Genomic DNA, 27,649 nt, shown 5'->3' on the forward strand with positions numbered 1-27,649 from the left:
GGCTTTACCGGTCCATCTGGCGCTCAGCCCGAGTCATGGCACAGGCAGGAGCCAAGCTCATTAATCGCCATCTATTCTTAGCCCTGGCGTGTGTCTTGGTGGGGACAGACCCCCTGGAGAGCTGTGCGCTCACCAGCGGACAGCTGCCTATGTCTGGGCGGGCGCAGCCAAGCTGCTCGCTGACCACCTTCCTTGGATGTCCCTGATCCTGTTCTTGTCTGAGATGCCCCGAGGCTTTTCACAGCCCTTGTTACTGTTACTCTTCTTGTGGTCCTGGGGCTGGAGGACGCACCTTTAACGGGGGCCCTGCCAGCCCTAGCTAAGGAGCACGCTGAAGAACCTGGGGAATAGTTGACATCTCCGGTGGGAGCGGGTGGAGGCCGTCACCTCCAAGGTTCCTACCTCCTCAGGGGCAAAGCAGCCCCGAGAAATGGTTTGTAGAGATCTGCCTCTCGGACTAGGTAAACTCTGGATAAAGCCAGAGCTCTTCTCCTGTAAGATGGTTTTAGCAAAAGGTTTGGGCAAATCTTTATGGTGCGCTGACATTGCCAGGCATGGTGCTAGGCACCGAGGACCAGTCCAAAGCTCAGACTTGAAAGACCTAGAATTCTTGTTCCCCAGCTTGGCTGTGACAGGGCGGGCGGGGGCAGATCTGTGGCCTAGACTTATCCACTGAGGTCCTACTGTGACACAACGATCCCTCTGTAAGATTCCATCGCCATTCTCAACTTACAGAGGCCAGAACTGAGGTTCAGAGATGCTATTTGACATGCCCAGAATCGTGGGGGGCAGACCCCATGCTGGGCAGTCCCTGTACCATGCCGCATCAAACTCTGCTAGGTCAGAGTCATTGTCATTGGGGCTGTGCCTTTTTAATCACTAAGGAGCCTTCTCTGAGTCACTTGGCTTCCTGTGCAGACTTTGTGTTGGGGACCCTACCAAGCAGCCCAGGTGCCCTGGATGATGCAGCTGGCCTGGCTGTGGCCCTTCTCCATGGATGGCTGTCCCGGAGGTTCCCACCCCTCACTGGCCTTGCATGAGAGGTCCCCGAGGTGAATCATCTGCCAGGGCCTCACACCCGAGGTTTCAGTGTCTGGGCTTCCCGGCACCGCAGTCCGCGCTGTCCCCACCATCCCTGGCCCTGCTGGCGTCCTTGCGGTCTGAGGAGCAGTGCTGAGCCTCGGGGAGCCAGGCTCACTCGCGCTGCCCCCCTCTGTCTTCCCCAGGGCAGCGAGGTGCCAGACCCCACCTTTGCTGATGGCGAGCTCCTCCCCGGGGAGTCCGGCTTCTTTCCTGTGGATGAGGACGAGGCCATGACGCTGGCCCCGCCCGAGGGCCCCCAGGAGTCGGACATGGACGGCCCCACGGAGAGCACCCGGAGCCTGGAGGGGCCGGTCGGGATTCCCGCCGAGGAGAAGGATGCAGGGCTCGGGGGCCTGTTCCTTCCAGAGGACAAGTGAGTTAAAACTGCCTGGAGCTCCACGTGTCGGGAGCAGGTGATGGTCACGGCCGGAGATTTGGAGAGGGAGGAGAGGGCTTCCGGTATCAATCTTACCATACGAAATTGTCGATTTTTAATCATGTTCGACCTTCAAGAAAAAGGCAAGTTCATATGTTTCAACCTAGTATATTTCCTCAGTGCAGGGGTTCGCAAACCCAAGTGGCTCTGGGAATCACACTGTCGAGGAGGGGTCCTTTGGAGCTGTTCATCCGTGTTGCTTCTTGGGGGCGGTCCATCCGCTGCACTGGTGACCAGCCAGCCCAAGGACAGCTGGTCATTATGGCTAATGATCTGCCACCTGATCATTCCGGTTGTTATCTGGGGCCAGTCACCAGGAGACAGCCAGCAGCGGGTGCCGAGAGATTTAGTAAAATTTACAGGAGAAAGAAGTGAGGAATGTGACTAATTCAACCCGAGGTGCTAAGCAGCCCAAGGACAGATAACTGAAGTAAATAAATAAAATAAGGTAGAGATACCCAGAGACTTGATCTTCAACGCCCTATCATTAACGCTGTGATTCTTAGATGGAAACCAGGGTTCCTCAGGGGCACAGTTTGAAAATCACTGTTTCCCATTCTTTGAGTGCACAGGCTTATCAGTAGGTTGGAGAGATCCTAGTTTACGAGTTAAGGGTACACAGAAACTGCTGCACAACGACTCAAGGGAAGATATGTTTTGGCAGGCCATGAGTTAGTTGTACTTCTTTGTTCTTAGGTTGTAGACAGGGTTCAGCCAGCCACTGACTCTGTCCCAGGCCACACTGGGTCACCCGTGAGAGGCCTGGGGTCTCTGACCTGTGTTGTATGACATTAGGCTTCTTTGGATTATAAATCCGCTCTGTGAACTAGGAGAAGCATCCTGCCTACTGGCTCATTGCTGTTTATTTTTAAACCTCATTCATTGTTGGAGCATAAGCACTTACACAGAACTTGAAAAAGGGAAGAAAAGTGAGAATGAAGGGCAAATAACTTACTTTACTCATGGTCCCACCACCCAAACCCAAGCCCTCTTGCCATTTAAATATTTTTATTTCCTGCTTTACCTTCTTCTGTGTAGACCCTTTACATGCTTAGACTTATTATGTCTAAAATTTTATATCTAACTTTTGGTTTAATTTTTAGTTTTAATTTTTAAAACTTCAAAATAATTTTTTTTAAGTTTAGTTTTTAGTTTTAATTTTTAGAACGTTTTTCAATCCAAAAAAACTTTCACTTTTAATTTTTCCACATTACTGCCAATATTTTTTACAAACCTATCCACAATGATTTGAGAGTCCATAATTTATGTGACCATTTCATTTACTGATATATAGTATAATTTAATAGCTAATTCAGTGTAGCTGTCCGTAAACCGTTAAGTTGTAAGCAATGTTTGGCTGCTCTAGGGCAGCATCGGTTTGAACATCTCTCGTGCAGAAACCTTTTCTGTGGTGAGGTGTTTCCCTTAGGATAAGGTCCCTAAAGTGTGCTTACCAGGTCAAGAAGTACAGGCTTCATCAGGCTCATGGACCTCCTGGAAGGTGTGGCCAGTTTCGGCCCTGAAGGCTGTGGTGGCGCCCCGTTCACAGCCGACCCTTGTCTTACACTCAGGTCCCTGGGCCACACTCCGTCCATGACCACGTCGGACCTCTCCACACACTCCACCACCTCACTCATCAGCAACGAGGAGCAGTTTGAAGACTACGGGGAGGCGGATGACGGGGACTGTGCCCCCAGCAGCCCCTGCCCCGACGACGAGACCAGGACCAACGTCTACTCGGACCTGGGGTCGTCGGTGTCCTCCAGGTGGCCCCTTGGTCTGGAGTGGCATTTGGGGTCCAGGAAAAGTGGCAGAACCAGTCCAGCCTCATCCTAGCGGGGTTCAGCTGGTGGAGTCGTGAGCTAACTGGGCTCTGCTCCTGTAGTGGGGGGTGGGGGTGGGGGGTGGGCGGGCAGGGGGTGCTGCCTTTGCACCCTGATTGGGGGTCTGGAATTCCTCCTTCTATCTTGGGGAGGAAACACAACCAACCTGGAAGGCCGAAGACTCCAAGTGGCCTATTGATACCTTCCCGCGCAGCTGAGTCATTACTCTGACGTTAGCTCTCAGTTGCCTTCTCTGTGAAATGGGTACAACTCATTGGCTTCCTCTCTTTGAGAGCGCTGGAGGAGGGAGATCTATTGCTGTACTTCCACTTCCCACCCCACCCCCACCCCCAAACACACACACAAGGCTCACAGGTTTTGGAGAATCTAATAATAAGCTCGGCAGGGCGGGTCAGGGCACCAGACTGGACAGCAGTTCAGAAGGTGATTTCTTTCCCTCTCACGACCCAGCGCGGGCCAGACGCCTAGGAAGATGCGGCACGCGTACAACAGCGAATTGCTGGATGTTTACTGCTCTCAGTGCTGCAAGAAAATCAACCTGCTCAATGATTTGGAAGCCCGACTGAAAAACCTGAAGGCCAACAGGTGAGGCCCCGGGGCCCAGCATGGGGGCAGGTGGGGTGGGGACCAGAGGGAGAAGCAGCGGGGAAGGTGGCCCCGCTCTGTCCTGGCAGGTGATCGGGGGCTGCTTCTCAGGGCCAAGCTGATTAGTGAGGGCAGGAAAAAGCCTCGCCCGCACTTTGATCTCTTGCAGCCGGGGCAGAGGAAGGAGTGGGCTAAAGGCCTCTCTGTTCAACCATCCTTTCCTCTCTCTCCCCCTCTCTCCCCCCACCCCACTCTCTGTCTCTAGCCCCAACCGGAAGATCTCTAGCACAGCCTTTGGACGGTAAGGCTTCTCTCAGGGTAGTGCGGGTTGAACGCTGTCCCCTTTCACTGTGCTCCTGCTGCCAGGGTGGCCGACTCTGTGCCAGCAGCCCAGACCCAGCCAGTGCCCTGCGTGCGTCTGGACGTGCAGAGGGGGACGAGGGGTCCCAGACAGTGCAGGCAGAGGACGCTCCACTTGCGAGAAAGCGGGGCCGGCCTCCTTGCCAACCCCATCCCTTGTCCCTTCTGCCCCTTCTGGCAGCGGGCGGCCTCTCCAAGCCCTCCGTTGCCCCCGCCTCAGGCAGGCACACAGGGGTGCCCTGAGAGACACAGCCGCCCTCACGGCTGCCGGTACCTTTCCCTGGGCTCCGGAGCTGGCAGCTCTACCAGCAGAGGCCCTGGGCTTCCCGCTGGCAGAGATGGGGCGTGAGTGTCCCCACTGGAGCTGGGCCCTCTACTCCAGGTTAAATCCTGCACAGCTGACTTCCTGGGCCTGCCAGGGTCCCGCTCCCGCTCTCCTGCTCACTCGCCCCAGTTCCACACCCGGGGCTCTGGGAGCTGCCAGCAAGTGTCCGGGAGCTGGGGTGGGACAGTCTCTTGGCTGAGACCCTGGCTGCTGGCTGGGAGGGGGAAGCGGCTGGGTTCTGCCTCAGGCAAGAGTTACCTGGACAGCAGTGCCCGTTTCCAGTCCCAGCCACCGACCCACCGTCCTGCAAAGCCTGGGTGGGTCTCCCTCCCCCTGCCCACCACCTGGGTCCCCAGAGATGTAGCAGGAGCGGCTTGGTAGAGGGCTGGGTGGTCTCAGGGGGCCCAGGCCCTCTGCCGGGGCTGTGGTACCAGGCTGCCTGCACGGGGTGGTTTTCCAGGTGGAAGGGGCCGGGGTGGGGGGCTCCTCCACCAGCTCTGGTCTGTGGCAGCTGCCCGCTGGAACACCAGTGTGCACAGCGTACTGACACAGAGGGAAAGGGCTCTGATGGATTGGCCATGTCTGCCGGGGCTCAGGAGCCCCGTCTGCCATCCTCAGAGCAGAGTGATCTCTTGAGTTCAGAAGTCAGGCCACTCTGCTCCCCTGACTGGGTGAGGGCACCCTCACTGGGGTCCCGGGTGCTCCCCCAGCCCATAGCCTGAGTCTGGACCCCAGTCTCCCCAGGGCCCCTGCAGCCAGACATGCCTCCCCCCACCGTGTGCAGGCAGCTCATGCACAGCAGCAACTTCAGCAGCAGCAATGGCAGCACCGAGGACCTGTTCCGGGACAGCATCGACTCCTGTGATAACGACATCACTGAGAAGGTGGGCCTGGGCGGGTGGCGGGGCCGTGACAAGGGCGTGCCCCCTGGGGGTGGGGGGAGGGGCTCCTGGCGGCTGCCTGGGGACTTGGGAGACCCTGTCCCTGCCCAGGAGTCGGGCATAGGTGGCCCTGATCACATGGGCACATCCACCCCAGCCCCACCCAGCACGACTCTTCACTCACAGTCACGCGGGGGTCCTAGCCATCAGTCCCACCACTGTTAGGTTCTCAGTCCTGTGGACTTAAAGGTTTCCTCTACCCCACCCCTGCCCCCCTACGGTAGGTGAGTTTTCTGGAAAAAAAGGTGACAGAGCTGGAGAATGACAGCCTGACCAACGGGGACCTGAAGAGCAAGCTGAAGCAGGAAAACACACAGCTGGTGCACAGGTCAGGCCCGGCCTTGGCTGAGATGCGGGCATGGAGGGTGGTCCATGTTACTGAGCCCCCAGGAGAAGCTGGGCGGAGTGAGGTGGGGTGGCTAACCTGCAGGTCCTTCTAGCTCTGAGGGTCTGTGATACGTCAGCCCCTGGCTGTGGGCCCTGCCCACGCTGGGTGCCCAGGAGGACAGGTCTCTGGGGACAGGGAGACAGGCAGAGCTTGACCTCGGCCCCCCAGGTCTGCAGCCCCAGCTCGGGTGAAAGGGAGGAGTTGGGATCCATTTCCTTTCTCTCTCTGTCCCACAACCATGAGAGCCTGACCTCCCTTCTGGGGGACAAGCTCTGCAGAGGGAGAGGCTGGTACGAGTTGGGGGCTCACACCTGCCACCGGTGGGAAGGGTCCAGGCATTGCTGCGCCCTCCGCCCAACAGAGGCCCGCTGAACGTGACTCAGTGCGGTGGTGCGTGTATGGTGTCGTCCTCACGGGATGGCATAAAACTTGGTAAACTGATGCCCGTCCAGGGTCTGGTCCTCAACCTTGTAGGGCCCAAAGATGAGTCCTCTTGTACACCCCAGAAGTTCAGCTCCATGGAGGGACTGTTGCCAGTGAAAGGTGCCCCAGACTGATATACCAACTAGGCCACCAGTAGTGGGGTTACGATGTCCGCAGTGGGGCCTGGCCTTACCCGGCTCTGGCAGGCTCACCACCAGCCAGGATGTGCCTATCTTTGCGGTCAAGGTGCCCAGTGAGCTGAGCTATTGATCAGAGGGGGACCAGCCGGGAAGAAAGGGAGCAAAAAGAGTCGGTGAGGCCTGAGGGCTGTTTGACCCACTGTGGCGAGGCCAGCCCTCTCCGTGCCTGCCCTGGGAGAACCCCTTCAACTGCCAGGACTGCCCCCTCCCGGCTCCGGTGGCGGGGTGGCTGGCACGCCTCTCCTTAGATGCCATGGGGTCCCTCATTCATCTGTCAGCAAAGCTGCCGGCCCACAGTCGGGGTGTCAGGGTCTTGGGGTCCGGGGCTCCCAGTGGTCGCAGCCTGGGTTCGGGGGAGGAGAGTCAGGCCGCACGAGCTTGCCCTGCACTGGAGTCCACGCCCCTCTCCTCAGGGTGCATGAACTGGAGGAGATGGTGAAGGATCAGGAGACCACGGCCGAGCAGGCCCTGGAGGAGGAGGCTCGGCGCCACCGTGAGGCCTTCAGCAAGCTGGAACGGGAGCGCAGCACGGAGATCGAGCTGCTGAACACCAGGTGGGCCCGCGGGATGGCCCAGTGCCCTCCGCCCTCTGATGCGCCCTCACACCCAGGTCTCACCCTGTGGGCAGGCACCGTTCCCATTGTATGGATGGGAAAACTGAGCCCCAAGGGGAAGCCTCCTGTAAATCTACTTTTGATACTTGAATACATGGATGTGTTCTCTAGGAAGCAGGTAAAAGAATGTTCGTAGTAGGTACAACTGGAAACGACGCTTGTCTATCAATAGGAGGATAGGTTAAAAAAAAAAAAACAAGGGCTTCCCTGGTGGCGCAGTGGTTGAGAATCTGCCTGCCAATGCAGGGGACGTGGGTTCGAGCCCTGGTCTGGGAAGATCCCACATGCTGCGGAGCAGCTAGGCCCGTGAGCCACAACTACTGAGCCTGCGCGTCTGGAGCCTGTGCTCCGCAACAAGAGAGGCCGCGACAGTGAGAGGCCTGCGCACCGCGATGAAGAGTAGCCCCCCACTTGCCACAACGAGAGAAAGCCCTCACACAGAAACAAAGACCCAACACAGCCAAAAATTAATTAATTAATTAATTAATTAAAAATGCAACTGCGAAAAAAACAAAAACAAAAACACAGTGGTCTTGCCCTGAGTCCTGTGCTGGGTCTGATGTCCAGGCTTGGAGCGCCCCCTGCTGTCAGATTCTTCCCGACCCTGAACACTGGGGCGCACTGACCCCAGGCCCCAGACACCAAGGATAAGCAGGGCTGCTCCTGGGCCTTGGGTATGGCTGTTGGAACCTGCGGCAGGCAGGGAGAGAAGGATGGACCTGGGAGTCTGGCTTGGTCACCCATTGGCTCCATGACGTTGGACATACTCGGTCACTCTCTGGCCTCAGTATCCATCTGTCAGCCCTCCCTGGAGAGTGACCAGGAAGGCAGGTCGGCTGATGCACGGGAGAACACTGCACACAGCTGAGGGCTGTGATGATGCCAAGGCCCTTCCCCGACACAGGCCAGGGAGGCCACCTGGGCCCCTGGCAGAGAGGATGGCTGCCCCCTGCTCTTCTCAGGCCCCCTGTGGCCCCGGTCTCTGAGCTGAGCCTCTGGAGTCTGACAGGTCCAGCCGGGGTGGAGGGTGGGTTGGGAGGTGGGCTCCCACCTTGTACCTCACAGCTGGCAGGCAGGTAGTCCCCTGCCTGCTGAGGTCAAGCAGGCCCAAAGGAACTTGGTGGGCCAGACCCCTGTGCAGCTGGGTGAGACCTCCCAACTCCCCGGTGCCTGAGACCCGCTTTGTCCCCTTTATCGACCAGGGCTTCATCTTAAGTTTCCACGGGTGTTCTAGAAGCTGCTGTTTTGCATCTGTTTCTTAATGAGGCTGGTACCTCATTAAGCATCACGTTCTCTGCCTGCTCCTGACAGCCGGCCGGTCGGCTGGCCTGGGAGAGGTGGCTGGAACGCAGGTGGTGGAAGAAGACCATGGGAGTGCGGACCAGGGCCGAGGCCAAGCACAGAAAGCCGGCCCTCTTGGGAACTGTCCCCTAATCCGTGCCCCTGTCCAACTCCAGGGGGCGCTGTTCCCACAGACGCTGCAGGCAGCGCTCCCAGAGTCTGCAGTGTGCTTTGTGCCTCAAGAGAGGTGGCCTCGTCAGGGGGTGGGGGGGTGGTCTGAATTCCCCTTAGGCCCTGGCCCAGGGGCTTCTCCTGGGGAACCCAGAGGGCAGTGGGGGCCAGGAAGCTCTCTCTCCATGAAGGAGGACATGACAATGGGAAGAAGAGGGAATGCCCTACCAGAAATGGCCCTGCACTGTCCTGGTGCCATTGGCCAACGGCCCAACTCATCTACCCCTCTTCTCAGGTCACTGAAAACTGACCTGGACAGTCCCTGGTGAACATGAACACAGAGGAACCACTGCCCGTGGGCGTCAGAGGCAGCTGCAGCGAGCGCTCGGAGGGCAGAGCCCTGGGGGAGATGCGGGGGAGAAGGTTGCCTTCCCATGGTGAATCCTAACAGGAGGGCCCTGCCCCAGATGCCACAGGAGGACTGTCCATTAGCAGAAGAATACCACTGCCTACCCGCTCCGCAACCCCGGGGGTGTTTCAGGCCCTAAGCAGTATGCAGAAAGAACCTTATGTTCTTATTCATTCACAAACAAGTGTTTCCTTTTATCCAAAGATAATAATAACTCAGGGTCTTTACCATTTTGCCTTGGATGACAGGAAGCTCAAAGCCATATTACCATTTGGAACAATTATTCATATTCTCCTTCTCTTTCTCTCTCTCTCTCTCATTTACTGGTATGTACACCCCAGGGAGCGGAGAATTGCTGCAAACTGTCAAATTGTAAGGGAATCTCCATTTTTGACATTCTTGTCCTTCTCCTTTCCCCAGGGTGCAGCAATTAGAGGAAGAAAATACCGAGCTTAGAACGACAGTGACTCGGCTGAAGTCACAAACGGAGAAGCTGGATGAGGTAAGCAGCAGGTCCAAGCATCGCTCAGACTTGGATCTTGAGCCAAATCCACAGAGAGGCTGCGTTGGCCATCGGAGGCCTTTAGTTTCCAGTTTCTGAAATTCTAATAAAATTGCTCTAGCCAAAAAAAAAAAAGGCATCAAACGTGAATAATAATTCATTTTTCCATATTTCTTATTTTCCAAATTTTCTATAGTGAATATCTATTTCCTTGTATTATGGGGGAAAATAATTAAAAAAAGAAAAAGGTTAGCTTCTGTTTGGGGTCTTACCTTCTTTTTTTTAAAATTTATTTATTTTATTTATTTATTTTTGGCCGCATTGGGTCTTCGTTGCCGCGCACGGGCTTTCTGTAGTTGCAGCGAGCAGGGGCTACTCTTCCTTGCGATGCGCCAGCTTCTCATTGCGGTGGCTTCTCTTGTTGTGCAGCACAGGCTCTAGGCGTACGGACTTCAGTAGTTGTGGCTTACAGGCTTAATTGCTCCGCGGCATGTGGGATCTTCCCGGACCAGGGCTCGAACCCATGTCCCCTGCACTGGCAGGCGGATTCTTAACCACTGCACCACCAGGGAAGTCCAGGGCGTCTTACCTTCTTATTCAAGTCCATCTGGCATCATTGAAGGGCTTCAGAGACCTGAGATTTTTCTGGCTGTGTCTCTAGACTCCTAGGGGATCTGGCCATTTCTTTAATCCGTGCCTCGGAAGGCTCTGTCCAAGGGGCTGGTCTGATGGCCCATTTGTCGAGGTGGCTGCCCCGGCCCCCAGCAAAGCCCCTGGGGCACAGCGGGCCTCCTGGGAACTCTCCCCGTGCCCCGGTCTCCCCGGCTCCAGGAGCGGCAGCGCATGTCCGACCGGCTGGAGGACACCAGCCTGCGGCTCAAGGATGAGATGGACCTGTACAAGCGTATGATGGACAAGCTGCGGCAGAACCGCCTTGAGTTCCAGAAGGAGCGGGAGGCGACGCAGGAGGTGGGTCCCGGGCCGGCAGGTGCCAGGGCTCCCCCGCTCCCCGCCCCGCGCATGCCCCGCGCCCCTGCTCCCGCCAACCAGCCTCTTTCCCGCGCAGCTCATCGAGGACTTGCGCAAGGAGCTGGAGCACCTGCAGATGTACAAGCTGGAGTGCGAGCGGCCGGGCAGGGGCCGCGGCTCGTCCTCCGGCCTGGGCGAGTTCAATGCCAGGGCCCGAGAGGTGGAGCTGGAGCATGAGGTCAAGCGGCTCAAGCAGGTGGGCCCTGGGAGCCTCTGGCCCAGGGGATAAGGTGTCCAGGTCCCCTCCGGGTGGGTCTCCTGTGAGGGGCCGAGGGCCGTAGCGCCCCCTTCCCCGACGTAACTGCCTGCTCCTCCCGACACCCTCGTCGTCAGGGCTGCTGGTCCCCGTCTCACGGCTCAGCCAAGGCAGATGGAAATCCCAGGGGCTCTGCTCAGCATCCGTGAAAAGAAGCAGACACCCGTCTTCTGTCCTGGGCACATGGGGTGGGGGAGGAGACTCTACCCAGCCACCCAGTAGTGCCTCGCTGCATTGGGTTCTCCCAGGAGCAGACCCCGCGCCCAGGATTCCATTTCAGATGGTTTCCGGAAGCACTCCCACGATTGGAGACCAGTTGGGGGTGGGGGAAGCGGGATCAGGAGGGGGCAGTGACCCAGAGAGGGCGTGATGCTGCGGGAAGCCCGCACCCAGAGACTCTGAGTTGACCACCCCCCGACCCCCGGAAGCAGAGGTGCTGGAGGTTCTGCTCCCACAGCAATCCTAAACCCCAGCCCTTCTCAGCTATGAGGGGGCGCCCTAGGCCCCAAGTGTGAGCAGTTAGGAGCCTGTAGGCAAAAGCTAGAGTGCAGGGCTGGTCACCAGGGTCTGGGCAGGACAGTACTGGGCCTGCTGTACTCAGGAGAGAGGGTGCCCCTGGAAAGAACTCCCAAGAGCGGGATTCCTGAGCCCGGCTGCAGGAGGAGCCAAGGAGATGAGCTGACCTGCCAGCTCAGAGATCCAGAGCATCGCTTCTCCTCACCAAGGGCCAGTGTTGGAGAAGGAGCCACTGGGTGGGCGGTGTCCTCACACAGGGCCTCCGGGGCCCCTCTTCTGGCTCACCCACCTCCAGGGAGGAAGGGGTGGCCTGGAGCCATGCCCCTGTCTGGAAACTTGGCTCCCTGAGCAGGGCTGTAACTCCTCCTCAGAACCCCAGGACCTCCCAGGACCCAGCCCTCCTCCCCCTCAAGCGTGGCAGACGCCCCGTCATCTGTGGGTGTCCTGAACTGGCCATGACACACGCCCAAGGGGTGGAGAGGGTGCTGGTGGCAGTCAGGGGGCAGTGGATGTGGAGAAGTGGGTTCCGGTGGGAGTTGGTATTGCCTTTGTCCCCCTCCCCAGGAGAATCATAAGCTGCGGGATCAGAATGATGACTTGAACGGGCAGATCTTGAGCCTCAGCCTCTACGAAGCGAAGAACCTCTTTGCCACCCAGACCAAAGCCCAGTCGCTGGCTGCGGAAATAGACACAGCCTCTCGTGATGAGGTAATGTGCCCACCGGCTCTCGCCTTGGAGCCTGGCTCCTCATCTGTGAGTCCTGCCCCATCTCACCTGTCTCAATGACAAGCCTCAGGCTGCCCAGGGCCTGGCCCCTCGAAGTCCCCATCTGCAGTGACCCCGAGTGACAGGGTAGAGCGGTGAGGCGAGGAGGCTGCAGGTGGAGTTAAATCTGCTCTGATTTCCTGTACGTGGTGGAAGGAGCATGGGTTTGGGAGCAGAACGGAGTTTGAGTCTTCGCTCTGCCAGGAACATGCCGAAATGGCCAGTTGATGTCATCAACATAATCCAGGGGAGGCTGGACGACCCCTCCCCCAAGTCAAGAGGGGAAAGACGCTAGCATTTCTTGGGCACCTGCTTGCAGTATGTCTTCACTTAATCTTCTGTGAACTCGAAGGCTTTCTGAATACTTGCCTGTCACAGATGGGGAGATCAGGACACAAGATCACCCAACTTACGGAGGGAGAGGGACCCAGGTCTCTAGCTCCAAAGCCCACTCTTTCTGGGCTGGGGTGTGCCCAGAAAGCACACTGGCGTGTGCTTATGAAAGATCAGGCCTCCGAAATACCCAGATTAGATTTCAACACGAATCATGAGTCACTGAACCCTCACCCTGTGCTTGGGACACACAGCTAAGAGCTGGCCCCTGGGCCTCAAGGAGCTCCCATGTGAGCCGGGCACCAGCCTCCAGCCTGCGGGCAGAGGCAGCATTTCAGTTACAGCCTAAAGGACACGGCAGGAGTTGACCTGGAGAAGGACAACGGCAGGGCCGGAGGGTGGTGAGGGGGACATTCCAGGCAGAGGAAACAGCTGGCAGTCTTAAGGACTTCGGATGTCACTCCTGATTATAAATGCCTCTGGCCAGTGTTCTCTACCTTTATCAGAAAATCACCCATACCTGGACTCCTCCATGGGCCAGTGATATGAGACTCTCTGGGGGTGTGGCCTGGGCATCTTCGCGTTTAACCCTCCCGGGTGTGATGCCTTAGACTCGTGCCCTGTCTCCGAGCTCTGAGGCTGGTCTTGGGGCACTGGCTCTGCCCGCACCCCAGCCCCGGCCCGGCCTCTGACCTCTCTTTCTCGTTCCCTTCAGCTCATGGAAGCCCTAAAGGAGCAGGAGGAGATCAACTTCCGGCTGAGGCAGTACATGGACAAGATTATCCTTGCCATCCTGGACCACAATCCCTCCATCCTCGAGATCAAACACTGAGACAAGGGGCCTGGCTGCAGAGCGGCTTCGGGACCCCTGGACCCCGGGATTAAGGGCCAGATCCTGCCTGAGGATGCGGCCCAGGCCGGGCTCCCACACACACTGTTAATGTGTCTCTGGCCACGGTGGTGTAACGTGTACTGGTGTGTATGTGGGGAGGCCATACGCACAGCAAGGGGTGAGCGTGGGCCGTGGCCACGGGCGCCATCTGGGCTGTTAGCCGTCCTTGCACTTTGTGGTCCCTTTGCGAGGGGCAGAGGGTCCCCGAGGTGGGCGGGGGCGAGGTCGGCGGTCAGGAGTTACTGTAATGATGAGAGCTAGAAGCTTGTGTTTCAGATACTGGATAAAATGATTCTACCTCTGGGGACCAGGATTAAAAAGTACTCTAGTGAGACAGGCTCTTCCACCCCATCCCTGTTTCCCCCTGGGAGTGGGAGCAAAATTACGATCTTTTCCAGGAGTTCAAATGCCTCACCAACCTCTTCGGCCACCTTTCAGGCCCAGGTGCTTGAGCTCGGAGAGGAAGAAGGAGCGTATGGGGGGAACGTGTAGGGGCCCCGCACGAGCCCCCGCACCCCCCGCCGGCAGCCCGTGTGAGGCTTGTGCACAGCGTGTCCCAAGGACTCAGGTTTGTGGAGGAGCTGGAGGGGGCGACCTTCATCCTGAGGATTCTTGGCGTTTTGAGAGTTCCCCGCAAACTTCTCCATCCCTCCTCACCTACCTCTCCCTCTCTGTTTTGTTTTTTAAGACAGTGAAAAATAAGCAGCGTTCACCTGGGTGTACATGTAGGGTTAAAAGAAAGGGGAAGGAGGCTGGGGACAGTCTAAGGCACGTGTTGGCGTTGGGCAACCAAAGACACGATTTTCGGGCGGGAGCACGCTCAGGTCCCTGTCAGCATCCTTTCCCGTGGATGCCTTTCAAGAGAGGACATGGATGGACCCTCTCGACAGCTCCCTCGGGCTAGAAGTGGGCCTTGCTTACCTGTCCCTGGTGATGGCCTTGGGTTTGGATTTTCAGAATCCAAGCTCTGGGCTTGGCTCAGTTGGGTGGTGAGGGCCCCGTGTTCCAGCCTTTAGAAACACACCTGAACTTGGGTCTCAGCCAGGGGAACAAACGCTGTGCTGGTGGGAGAGACAGTTGGGGAAGTTGCAGGGAAACCTTAGTCTTCCATCCTGGTGACACATGGTGGAAATTCACCCTCTGGATCTTTCATGTGATGTTTTGTTCTAGGTGGCTGGGAGTAGATACGGTACTTTCCTTTGAGTTTTCCAATGTGTCTCAGTTTTGTATGGCTTGTGAATTGTTTCCTTAATCCAAATACATATAAACAATGTATGGTCTTATTTTCCCCCCTGCAGTTTCTTGTTTCCTTCAGCACTTCTAGTGTGAACAGGAAAGCTTGGGCATCTTGGGGAGGGGTGTATGCAAAGGAGAGAGGGCAGGAGAGGGTGAAGAGGGGACCTAGGGACTCGAGTGTGTTCCCGCTCACAGAGCAGGGCTGTGGCCAGGACTGATCTTCATCCCATTCCAGTCAACGTTTGCTTTTGTTGGATTTCGTGATTTCTTTATAAGCGTATGCATGGGATTTGTTTCCTGCAGCAAATCATGGGGCTGCATTGGTCTGATCCAGGACTTTGGGGCCGCCCACACCAGGAAGATGAGGGCAGGGGTCAGTCTCCTGGGAGTCTCTCAACCCCTAAGGACACTGGTCTCCTTGGGCCCCCCACGGGTCTAAGCAGAAGCAGCGGTGGAAAGAAGGCACGAGGAGTGGGTCTCTTGAGAATTTGCTAGTAGGAAGGAATGGCATGAGTTAAAGGACAGGAAAGATGATGAATCACGAGGTGGCTTTGGTCTGGGTTTTATATGGGGAGGCGTCCTGCAGAGAGGCCAGCCGGATCCGGATCCTGGTCTGTGGGGGACTCGCCCCAGGGATGAGCATTTTATGTGTAACCGTTTATGTGCTGTTTAGCCGCCCTGATGTGGAATTCCAGGGGAGGCCGCAGAGGCCTGAGTTATTAATAAAGTCACAATGTGGGAAGGAATCTCCGCCAAGCGGAAAGCGGTGGAAAAAGCTGTCAGCCTGCAGGGGACGCCACGGGAGCGGACTCCCGCAGGAAGCGCTAGTCGGGAAGGCCCCTCGGGACCTGGTCTCTGGCCCTGGAACGGGCTGACTGTAAAATGAGACTGAGTTCCACTTAACACACGCCCCATGTTAAGTCCAACCTTCTCACTGCAGCCAGAATGTATCAGATTGGCTTTTTAAGAGCCTGTAGCTTTTTAGCCTGAGGGGTCCCAGCCCCACAGCCTCTGGGCAGGTTCCAGAGCTGGACTGACTGCTCCAGGTGGGGCAGAACTGCTCTCTTCCTGTGTTTTCTCCTTCCTTTGTTTTCCGGTGGAGCGTTCTGCTTTTCTCTCTCAGCGGCGGGGCTGCTAGATAGTATACAGGATGCCCAGTGAAATCTGAATTTCAGGTAAGCAAATGACTTTCAGTAGGTGTTCCCTGCAGTACTTGGGACACATTTTAAATGGAGAAGCTTTTAAAATTCTGATAACTGGGCCCAGTCCCCAGAGGTTCTGATTCCGTCGGTGTGGGGTGTGGCCCAGGCATCAGTGTTGTGTTTTCTTTTTTAAAGAATTCCCCAGGTGATTATAATTTAACTGGGTGCCCCATGTGGGTTTTGGTTTTGCTAAGCCTGGCAACTATACCAAGTAGGGATTAGCAGTAACTTGTGTGAAGTTTAGAGGTGTTTGGGGGTGTGGGGAGGGGTTTCTGCAGCAGATTCACATTTTACATGACTCTGAGCTATCCTTGTGTTCAATCAGAGCCCCAACAAAATTCGTTGAACCAGCAAGTGTTTAAAAAAAAAAAAAATTAACTTTGAATTGCCAGAGTTAGGCAAGTTATCTTAAATGCATAGATTCTTCAAGAATTGTCAGAGGGAAATTATCCTTTATCTATAAACGTCTAATACACTTTATTTCTCACCTATTAAAAACACAAAGCTGGACAACCTCCCAAAGTACCTGGGCCTGAAACAGGGTTTCTCAGCTTGGGCTGTGCATTGGAATCACCTGGGGAGATTTTTTTAAATGCCGCTGCCTGGGCCCCCAGAGATTTGGATTTCATTGGTGTGGGTGTGGCCCAGGCACCCTGCTGTTTAAAGAACTCCCCAGGTGATGGTAATGTGCAGCCAAGGAGGTTGCTGGCTAAAGGCGGAGAAAACCTCTGTTGGGCTTGTTAACCCAGGTGCTGGATAATAGCGGGTTCTCCTGCTGGGATGTTGGTGGCTTTTCCTGTAATGACGTCGGATGGTGAGACGTTAGCAGACCCCTCGCCCCTAGGATGGGAGGCCAGATGCCTTCAGGAGTGGGTGGATCCAGCTGTTCTCACTAGCCTAGGGGTTAGTGAACCCAAGTGGGCCGGTCTCTGTCTGTTGCTCGTGGAGCCGGTGGGTGGCACATGCTGGGATGTATCAGACACAGTCCAGAGTGGGAGTAGAACGGAGTGGGGGTGGGGAAGGGGCGGGGGGGTGTGGCGGGTGGCTGCCGAAAGCAGCCTCAGAAACAGCAGCCACCGACTTGCACAGCTGAGCCCGCGGGGATTCCCGCTTTGGGGGTTTTGCCTCTGATCTGTTTTCAGGCTGGAGGGTTAAAGGTCACCCCAGCACCTCTCCTGTTAGCAGCCATACCAGCATCACCGCCCAGCCCTGGAGGCTCCAGGCGCTAATCTGCTGGAGTCCTGGCTGAGCCAGGTCCTGAGGGTCAGAACGGCTCTTTTGTTCCAGTGAGGGACTTAGTAACGGGCAAAGGCCTTCAGGGGCCCGTGGGGCCTGGGGGACCAGGAAGAAATTAAGCCCTCTTTTTGTGCTCAGTGGGTATGTGTGTTTAATGCATTAGCAAATTTAAACCTAAAAGCGAACTTTAGATGCGATTGGAACAGGGGAAGCGTCGGGATGGTTATAGTGCCAAGGAAACGACTGTTCACCCGGCAGATCTACAGCGACTCTCTTTCAGGGCTGAGGTGGGTTTTAGATTAAGGAGAGGGGCCATTCGGGGCTGCAGCCCTGGCACCCGGCCCGGCCTTTCCTCCTTTGGGACTAGGCCAGCTCCTCTAATGCTATGCTTCAGGCTGGCGAGAGGCCTCAAGCTAGAGGGGCCACACCCTCCTGGGTGACTTTGCGCAAGTCCCTCCCCCCCCCACCCACACCCCCGCTGACCTTAGGGATCTCCGGGCCCTGCCATCCCGTTCTGAGTGCGTCCATGAACGGGCAGGGAGCAGGAGAGGCCGGAGCCGTGGGCCTGTTTACCTGCCCTCCTGCCACGCTCCACCTACCTGGGAAATAGGCTGCCTTCTAGAAAGGTGTGTTTCTAGAAGCGTAGACCCTGCGAAGCCTGATGCCACATGACGTTGGTGCTCCGACGTCGTAGGCTCCTCTTTTCGTTGTGATTGTAACGGAGGGATGTCTGCCCGGAGCCAGCAGCAGGGGGATGGCTGGGAGAGGCACCCTGGCGCCGACCCTGCAGGATCTCAGTGCTGTCGTCTGGGGAGACGTGCCTTCTCCGGGCCCCTCTGCTTTGCTGTGCTGCACAGGCTGTGTTTTGTCTGCATGGTTTGGGGTCATTGTCCTTGTGCCTTCTGTCCCCTGTCACCACTGTACAGGAGTTTCCACTGCCCCCTTTTCTACGTCCTCTGTTTACCCGAGCCCTGTAACGTGTACATAGTGTCCCCCTTTGCGTCCACGTGCCTCCGCCCCGCGAGGCCCGCCCCCCGCACGCCCGTCCCCAGGCCCCAGCTCCGCTTCCTCCGCTCGCTCAGCCGTGCAGACTTGCTGACCTGGGACTAGATGTTTCATTATGGTCTCACTCAGCCCGTCGTCCAGCCTGCCGCTGTTTAGGCGCCTTGCACACTAGAAAAGGCTCACTCTGTGCAAAGCAGCTTCTCCCACAACCCCCTCCCTGAGTCGGTGTCAGTACCTGTAGCCGGCAGAACGCACCTTCTTAAGCTGGGGCGTCGGCCCGGCCGCGATGTCGTGGGTCTGCGGCCGCTCTGTGGGCCCCTCGGAGGATGCACCCCCGGCCCACGGGAGAAGCTCCAGGCGTGCAGCTCCCAGTGCTTGGCACTGGGCCTGGGTTCAGGGCCATCGCCATCTGGTGTCTAAACAGCTTCGGACCCCAAGCAGGCAGAAGGAAGAGGCTTCTGGCTGCATCCCCTGCCTGCCACTAACAACTGCCCAGCTCTTCCTCATCCGCCGAAGGTGCTCAGATCCGGGTGCCATTCAATCCCCGGTGAGGTCAGGACCGCCGTCGGACCATGCGTCGCTGAGGACTGGCTCGCAGCCCGCTGGCTCCCTCGTCCCGGCTCGTCCCGCTTTCTTGGCTGGGGTCTCCGGGGCCCGGGTGGGATGAGCTGCATGTGAGGGCTCGTCCGAGGGTTTGTCAGGTGGCTCTGATGCATCGTGGGATTTCACCTGAGTCTTTTGCCCCAGGAGCCTCCGTCTGGAAGCAGGTTTACCTTTGGGGCTGGAGTGAGACCTCCACCTCCAGGCCCCAGGGTGGGGAGAGGGTGGCGAGGCTCCAAGGCTGCGTCCCGGGGTCCCGAGCTGTCTGCCAAGAAGGAGCAGGCTCTCAGAGGCAGGCTCCCTCGGGAACGCTCACGTACAGACCCAGGTGTAAATAAACACTTTGCTCTTCGTGCCTGACTTGACGGTGTTTCTGTGGTAGGGGAGGGAGGGCGGAAGAGGTGAGGCCTGGTCCCAGAACTCCTGGGGTCGGTCTCCCGTAGGAAGAGCGGGCCTCATCCAGTGTACCAGGGTGGCTGGTGCCCCTCCGGGGGCAGGGGCTCACCCTGCAGACCCTCTTTTGAGCCTGTCCTAGGGACAGCACCTAGGAGAGGAGATGGGCATCCCAGAAGCCCTGATAACGGCACCCTCGGGGCTGTGATGTTTGAAAACTCTATCCTCGCTGCAGCCACGTTCCCTTTCCCAGCAAGGGCCTCCCAGGGCTCTCAACTTGTTCTGGTCACTAACGGGGTCCCCATGCCATCTTCTGCCGTGTCCGCTCCCATGACTCCCCTGGGTCACAGGCCCAGGTCCTCCACTTGAACCTGGTTGCACACCAAGCTGCCAGCGTGGGTACCACCAAGCACTGGCGGTGCTCCAGGTTGGTGGCCCAGACCCCCAGGGTCCTGCCCTCTCCTGTCTGCCCCTGGTGGTGGTTATGGAATTCCAGGTGTCAACAGGGTTCACAGGCCCAGCCTCTCTGGAGGTGAGTCTGCCTTCCTGTTAGCCCAGGCCCTCAGGCAGGACCAGGCCCTCTTACCTCCCCCCACAGGCCCTGGTGCTATAGGTCGGCCCAAGTGGGCAGACGGTGCCCCATTCATTGGATTCACACGGCCTCCTGGGCTCACAGCAAAGTCCTCTTCCAACACTGGGCGTTTTGTGATCTGGACCTTTACTCTCTCCATCCTCCTAACGTGCCTTTCCCTTCCCAAGTAGGGTTGCCAGATTCTGCAAGTCAAGATACAGGATACCCAGTTAAATTCGAATTTCAGATAATTTTTCAGTGTAAGAATGTCCCAAGCAGTACTAAAGTTATTCATTGTATATCTGAAATTCAGATTTAACTGGGCGTCCTGTATTTTATCTGACAACCCTATTCCCCACTCCTTCTAGGACTCCTCTGCTGCCGGCCAGGTGTCTCCAATTCCTGAGCACTGGCCCTGCACCCCAGTTTCAAAAATGGCTTCCTTGTTAGTTTGCCACTACTTCTTTTTTGAGACTAGTTCTGCCTTCCCTACCCCAGCCGTCCAGAAGCAACTGCTGGCTTTTCCAGAAGCTGTAGCCCCCTTGCACCCTGCCTTGGGGTGTGTGTGTTGAGATCTGAAGTCCTGAAAAGGTGAACTCGTTGTTGAGGAAGCGGGGGAGAGTGCAATGGGGTCTCGGGAACCAGGGTGGGGACAGGGTGTCACTGAGAAAACCCCAGTACTAAACTTTCAATCTGCTGTTTCACAATAATTAGGCCATTTCTGAGCACCAACTCTGTGTTCATGGAAAAAGTCCTGCACTTGAAATCAGACCCCCATTCTATGACTTCCTTCTGTGTGACTAAGCAAGTTTTCTGAGTTTCGGTTGCCTCGTCCGTAAAGCAAGGGAAGTAACAGTTCCTACCCATGGAGTCAAGCCACCAGATGGGGATCCAGTAAGTGCTTGCAGGACCAGAATTTGGATTTCGGGAAGCAAAACTCATCTTCCCCCCAAAGGCTCCTTATCGAAACGTCTCCTCTATTAAATTAGTTTTCTAGGGCAGCTATAAAAATGTACCACAGGGGACTTCCCTGGCAGTGCAGTGGTTAAGACTCCGAGCTCCCAATGCAGGGGCACGGGTTCAATACCTGGTCAGGGAAGATTCCCACATGCCGTGTGGCATGGCCAAAAAAAAATTTTAAAAAAAAGTACCACAAATCAGGGGAGGGGGTGGGGTGGTGCTTAAAACAACAGAAATTGATTCACAGTTCTGGAGGCCAGAAGTCTGAGATCAAAGTGTCAGCAAGGTTAGTGCCTTCCGCAATCTCTGAGGGAGGATCTGCTCCACGCCTCTCCTGGCTGACGGTTGACGGCAATCCTTGGTGCTCCTTGGCTTGTGGCTGCATCGCTCTGCCTTTGTTGTCGCATGGCCATCTTCCGTCTGGGTATCTCTGTGACCAAAATTTGCTCTTCTTATAAGGACACCAGACGTTGGATTAGAGCCACCCTACTTTAGTATGACCTCAACGTGATCACAACTGCCATCACCCTATTCCCAAATAAGGCTACGTTCACAAGTACAGGGCTTAGGACTTTAACATACCGTTTGGAGGGGACACGATTCAACTGTTTACTATTCTGGAGAGAGGTGAGAGCAAGCCCTGCAGTGCGTGCAGGCTGGGACCCCTGCACAGTCTTGGAGACCGTTTTCTCACCCTCTTTATTACTGACGACGTCCCTACGCCGCTTAGAGGTCACGGTTCCTGCAAAAGTTCCATTGTCGGATCCCACCAACTCACCATGCCCTCAAATTTAGGCCCTTTTAGAGTCATCTGGGCCCAGGACAAAGTCTCCTGAAGGGTCAAAAATGTCTGGATACAAAATCACTCAACCAACAGACTTAATCTACCGGGCACCAGGGGTGGATGGGAGCTGGGGGCAAGGGGACTGAGGCCAGTGGGCATCAGGGATAGCTTCCCCGAGGAAGGGCTGTTTCAGCAGAGCCCTGAAGAATTGTAGGATCTGGGAATCACACGTGGGGGAGGCCTGTAGAAAGCACGGCCATTTCAGGGTACGGTGGCTGGGAGGTGAGTGGAGAGGTGGGGCTGGAGAGATGGGACAGCTGAGGCCCTGCAGAGCCTGGTGGGCCAAGGGTGGATCTCATCATCCATTAAGCAAACGTTTCATCAGCACCTGATAGACGCTCAGTGTAGGGTGAGGCTCTGGGTTTGTGACAGCAAAACAAACCCGCTCCCCAACCTCAGGGCATAGCAGCTTCTAGAAAGGGAGGTTCTCAAACTTGGCTGCATATTTGAATCACCTGGAGGAATTTTAAACCACGTGGATGTAGGGCCCCAGCACAGTGATTTGGATTCAGGTGGGGCTAGACGCTGGGGTTTTTTCCAAACGCCCCCCGCCCCCACCCGAGTGATGCCAGTGTGTGGCCAGGGCTGAGAGTCATGGGTGCATAATCACTGCTGAAATTGTTTTAGGAGTCGGGAGGTTTCAACTAGGCCTGAAGGAGGAGCTGGAGATGGCCAGGTGAGAGAGGTTGGGAAAAACACAGAGAAAGAACAACAGGTGCAAAGGCCTTAGGAGAACTAGCGGGGCAGAGGGCAGAGGGCAGAGGGCAGGGGGCAGGGCCGTGGCAACCACTGAAGGATCTTAAGCCAGCGGCGGCCTGGTCCGAGCTGAGTTTCAGAGAGCGGCAGCAGGACCAGGTAGGCTGCCGAGAGAGGAACCGAGACGAAGGCAGCGTGGACTCAGGTAAGACCTGGTTGGTTTTGTTTTTTGCTGCGTGAGGCGGAGAGTTGGAATCACCAGCTTTGGGTGTTCACTTGGGCAAGGGAGCCAGGCTTCTCATGGCCTTGCCGGGCAGGTCCACCCAGCCAACCCATCTCCGGAAAATGACTAACCTACGCTCAGGGGTGGAAAAAGCTATTCCCGCGGCCTCTCGCTTGCAGGCCCAGGATCCTCAGGGAGAGGAGGTGCAGCCCTGCTAACCGTGGGGTCTAGAGATCCGTGGTCAGCAGGGGGCCCTTGGTGAGGGGTGAGTCGGGTTCGGTCAGTCCATCTGGCTGCTCTCTGACCTTTGAGCCGCGGAGAAGTGGGATTTGGCAACACTCCTCCCCCTACAGCCCCTCTCCCCTCCCTAATCCCTGTGCCTAATGTGGTGTTTGGCCCACAAGATGCAACAACTAGGTGGTTCACGTAGCTGGCGTGTCTTTAGGGCTCACCGTGCGCCCTGCAGTGTTCTGAATGCTTGGCGTGGGGCCGTGGGCTCTTTGGGAGCAAGAGCCCACAGGTGGAACTTGTACGGCCTGTTTGCACTGATGGGGGCAGGAGCAGAGGCCCAGGAAGGATAGTGGTTCCACCACAGGTCAGCCTGGTTGGCCAGGCTACAGCTTAATGTGGGCTGAGGGGTCAGTGGTGCCCCAAGCCCGCTGGGGCAAGGTTGTGGGCTCTAGGGCCCAGTAAGCCCGGAGCCAGCTTCAAGCCAGTCCTTCTGGAACTCACCAGGTGGCTGAGTTGGGGCTGCAGGAAGTTCCCCTCATTCTCCTGCCATCCCTGGTTTGGCCCTGACTTTCTCTCCAAGCTCTGACTTTGCTACTGGGTTCTGATTTGGGCTCCATGACACTGATGTGGCCTCTGGGTTTAACAAAAAAGAAGAAAAAATTGCTGGAGCTCCTGAAAGGCCCAAACCCAGAGGGCAAAGGCGCTGAAGTTTGGGCCCACTTTCCAGATTCCGTTTGGTGTCACTAAGCCCAGGGGAGCCTGTGAGACCCTCATCCCCTGCGTTCTAGCCCAACTGGCCCCCTCTGTCTCCACGTGGCCTTCTCAGTTATCCAGTCCAGCAGGCGACCCCCAGACCAAAAGCTGGACTCTTCGGGTCTCCGGCAGCGTCAGGCCAGACCCTCAGTGCTTCGGCCTGCAATCGTGGCGGTGCTGGGGGGTGGGGGAGGGGATGCTGTAAACGTCAACTCCGGAGGCTGTCAAGGCAGGAAGGAGACTAGGAGAGGGTGTAGTCCAAGCTGTCCCACTAGAGAGCCCTCAGATGTTTCCATTTTGTGAGGTGAAGGTGGGCACAAAGAAGCCCCACCTCACATCTCTCTGCATACCTCTCTCTACATTTTGAGGTAGCTGGTCACACAGCAATAGGTGCATGAGATAGCAAGTCTTCAGCGGTTTCGGCCCTACCAGGCTTGTTTTCAGGAGATCCATCTTTCCCAAAAGAAATCCACCCAAACAGGACCCATCTTGGGGAATGACTTGGTCCATCAGTGCTCTGATCTCAACCAAGTAGATCTCTTACTGTCCGGGAGCCCGCATGGAGACACTCCTGATTGTCCATCACAGCAGGATCGTGTTCAGGGAAAGGAAGGGTCCCAAGGGCTGTAGCTGCTTAGCGCTGGTGCTCAATAAGGCTCCTGCCTTGTTTGGGGCCTTCTGAGGAGGCCTGATTTATACCCCAATAAAAATTTTTAAAAAAAAGAAAAAAAAAAAGATTTACAATGTTGTGTTCATTTCAGGTGTACAGCGAAGTGAATCTGTTATACATATACCTATATCTATTCTTTTTTTAGCTTCTTTTCCCATATAGGCCATTACAGAGTATTGAGTAGAGTTCCCTGTGCTATACAGTAGGTCCTTACTAGTTATCTATAGATATTTTACACATAGGGGTATGTATGTGTCAATCCCAATCATCCAATTTATCCTTCCCCCACTTATTTAGCCTGTGATCCACCTGTGAGCCTGCCCCGACCCTTTAAATTACAGCCACCTGTAAGTATTTTGTTACGAGGGAAGGCTCTACCAACGGGTGGAGGAGTTGGGAAAAGGTAACCGACTAAACACTGAGAAGGGGAAGAAAGAGAAAAAAATCAAACCGCGTTAACCCCAAGTATGAAAAGCAGCCTTAATTTAAATGTCTACACACGTGGCCATACACTCTCCAAAAAGGTTTCAACCTGTGTTGACTTTTTTCTCCTACTAACAGCAGCCTTAATTTAGAGCCTTCGTGCTGGCAAAGGGACTGTGAAACTTGACGAAAGGGAAAGTGTCAGGTTGCTACCGCAGGCACCTACGGAAAAAGGGTCAAGCGGCATTTCACACCCCTGCTCACTTCAGCAGTGAATAAAGAAGAAGGTGGTTCAATTTTTAATTAATGCAGGTTTGTGGCTAATAGCGAACAAACTCCCATTTTGTGGATGAGGAAATTGAGATTAAATAACCTCTGAGGGGCCACTGGGCATGGCCCCTGCCTCATTCATCCAGCATCACAAAAGTTTCGATTACTCCATGCAAATAACCACCAGCCCACAAACCTAGAAACAGAAAGTGTGTTAGTTGTATGTAACCTCCTATATCTAGGAACTATTATTGCTAAGTAACAAACTACCCTCAAAACCCTACCACGAGAACAATTTATTATTTTCCCCATTTTGTGGGTAGGCTGGCAGCTCCTCTGCAGGGTGTGCCTGGGTTTGCTCATATAGCTGCCCTCAGCTGAAGGGTCAGCGGGGCTGGGAGGTCTGAGGTGGCCAGGCTGACGTGTCTGGTAGGTGGTGCTGGCTTTTGGCTGCGAGATGCCTCACGGCCTTTCATCCTCCAATAGCTGGACTGCCTTTCTCACACAGCAGTCTTAGGACAGGCTTCTGAGATAGCAAAGGCAGAAGCTACAAGGTCTCTTGAGACCTAAGCTTTAGAACTTATTATACACCATCACTTGGCCCACATTCTATTGGTCAAGGCAAGCGAGACGGGCAGCCCATACCCAGAGGTGGGGAATAGACTCTACCTTTGGGTGGGAAAAGCAGCAAAGAATTTGTGACTGCTTTTAATCTACTATATCTTTCTGTTTAAAGTTACCACCCTCCATCCTACCTGCAGAACTTCCCATCCTTCTCCTCTGCTTTATTTTTCTCCCTAGTACTTATCACCATCTGATATACTATATGTTTTGCTTATTTAAGAATAGAAGCTCCATGAGGGCAGGGATCTGTGACGCTTAGTTTACTGCTATAGCCCCAGCACTGAGAAAAGATTCTAGCACCTAGTAGGTGCTCACTGAGGATTTGTTGAATGACTGGATGATCTTATCACTGCACTGCATGGAAGTAGGTATGGCCTGATTGTCAGCTAGGAGCTTCTGGAACCAGCTCTCACCTTTTGGTCAAGTTTCAAAGCATCTTTCTCAAGGCAAAAGCTCTATATTAAAAATGGTACATGTGAGTTTAGGAAACAGAAGTTAGACCATGCTCTTACGGCTGCTCACTGCTGGAAGAAGGACAAAATCAGGCTCCTGGGCCAGGCCCACAGGGACCCCCACCAAGAAGCAGCCCCAGTGCAGCCCAGGGTTGGCTGTGACTCACAGCACGGGAGTCAGAGTAGAGGATTCAAGAATTACCTCTTGGGCTTCCCTGGTGGCGCAGTGGTTGAGAATCTGCCTGCCAATGCAGGGGACATGGGTTCGAGCCCTGGTCTGGGAAGATCCCACATGCCGCGGAGCAACTAGGCCCATGAGCCACGATTACTGAGCCTGCGCGTCTGGAGCCTGTGCTCCGCAACACGAGAGGCCGTGATAATGAGAGGCCCGTGCACCGCGATGAAGAGTGGCCCCCGCTTGCCGCAACTAGAGAAAGCCCTCGCACAGAAACGAAGACCCAACACAGCCATAAATAAATAAATAAACCCAAAGTTTAAAAAAAAAAAAAAAAATTACTTTTTTTTTTTTTTTTTTTAGTGTTTTTTAAAGGTATTAAAAAAATAAACTTTATTTTTTAAGAGCAGTTTTAGGTCCATAGCAAAACTGAGTGGGAAGCACGGTTACCATATTACCCCTCCCACCCCCGACGCACAGCTTCTCCTGCTATCAACATCCTGTACCAGAGTTGTACGCCTGTTACAATCCATGAAATGATCCACTTTTAAAGACGTGGGACGTGCTCATCTTACAATGGTGAGAAAAATGAGGACACCATGAAATATACGAATGTGAAAATATGAGTCTGACTCTCCTAACTGTATTATATATATATATACTCCATTTCATCAAATGCATCGATTTAAAACACTTACGTGCCACTAAAAAAAATTGCCAATTGTAAAACTCCAACTATAACCAGTTGTCATATTGATTTCTAATTTGTTAAAATGTGAAAAAAAAAACCAACCCATGTATCTTGGAAAAAATGAATTAGTGTGTTTTATACATACAAGAATGCAGGCACAATTGTGCTTCTCTCTGGTGGTAAGACTACGGGTCCTTTGAATTCTCCTTTTTATGCTTTTAAAAACTTTCCTGTCTCCAACAAATAGTGCTCGGAAAGCTGCATATCCACATGCAAAATAATGAAGTTGGATGCTTACTTTACACCACATACAAAAATTAAGTCAAAATGGACTAAAGACCTAAACATAAGACCTGAGTTGATATAACTCTTAGAAGAAAAAATAGGGGGAAGGCTTCAGGACATTCGATTTGGCAATGATTGATTGCTTGAAGAGGACACCAAAAAAAAAAAGGCAACGAAGGCAAAAATAGACAAATGGAACTACATCAAACGGAAAACTTCTGCACAGTGAAGGAAACAATCAACAGAGTGAAAAATCCAACTAAGGAATGGGAGAAAATATTTGCAAACTATATATGCGATAAGAGGTTAACATCCAGGATACATAAAGAACTCCTAAAACTAAAAAAACCCAAGCAAACAAAAACCCAATAACCTGATTTAAAAATTAGCAAAGAACTTAAATAGACATTTCTTCAAAGAAAAACAAATGGCCATCAAGCATATGAAGATATGCTCAACATCACTAATCAGGGAAATACAAATCCAAGCACAATGAAATTACACAACCTCACACCTATTAGGATGGCCACTATAAAAACAAAACAAGTATTGGCACTGATGTGGAGAAATCTGAACCCTTGTGCACAGACGGTGAGATTGTAAAATGGTGTAGCCACTATGGAAAACAGTTGGGAGGTACCTCAAAAAATTAAAAATGGAATTACCATATGATCCAGTATTCCCACTTCTGTGTATATATCCAAAAGAACTGAATACAGGATCACGAGATATTTGCACCCCCATGTTCATTGCAAC

General features: G+C 54.7%; 1 protein-coding gene across 2 annotated transcripts in view; it reads left to right on the forward strand.

Annotated features, from left to right (window-relative positions):
- The window catches only part of RAB11FIP4 (RAB11 family interacting protein 4), a 117,250-nt gene extending 100,456 nt beyond the window's left edge, over nt 1-16,794 (forward strand). For both annotated transcript variants that reach the window (XM_061175363.1, XM_061175364.1), the window contains 12 exons: nt 1,227-1,456; nt 3,091-3,285; nt 3,814-3,948; nt 4,214-4,249; nt 5,418-5,517; nt 5,799-5,902; nt 6,999-7,139; nt 9,481-9,562; nt 10,394-10,531; nt 10,629-10,787; nt 11,928-12,071; nt 13,177-16,794. In XM_061175363.1, the coding sequence (XP_061031346.1) occupies nt 1,227-1,456; nt 3,091-3,285; nt 3,814-3,948; nt 4,214-4,249; nt 5,418-5,517; nt 5,799-5,902; nt 6,999-7,139; nt 9,481-9,562; nt 10,394-10,531; nt 10,629-10,787; nt 11,928-12,071; nt 13,177-13,293 (1,581 nt within the window). In that variant the 3' untranslated portion in view covers nt 13,294-16,794. The remainder of the gene's footprint in view (nt 1-1,226; nt 1,457-3,090; nt 3,286-3,813; nt 3,949-4,213; nt 4,250-5,417; nt 5,518-5,798; nt 5,903-6,998; nt 7,140-9,480; nt 9,563-10,393; nt 10,532-10,628; nt 10,788-11,927; nt 12,072-13,176) is intronic.
- Nucleotides 16,795-27,649: the final 10,855 nt, after the last annotated feature.

The sequence above is a fragment of the Eubalaena glacialis genome, chromosome 19 (genome assembly GCF_028564815.1).
Source record: "Eubalaena glacialis isolate mEubGla1 chromosome 19, mEubGla1.1.hap2.+ XY, whole genome shotgun sequence".
Classification (NCBI taxonomy): Eukaryota; Metazoa; Chordata; class Mammalia; order Artiodactyla; family Balaenidae; genus Eubalaena; species Eubalaena glacialis.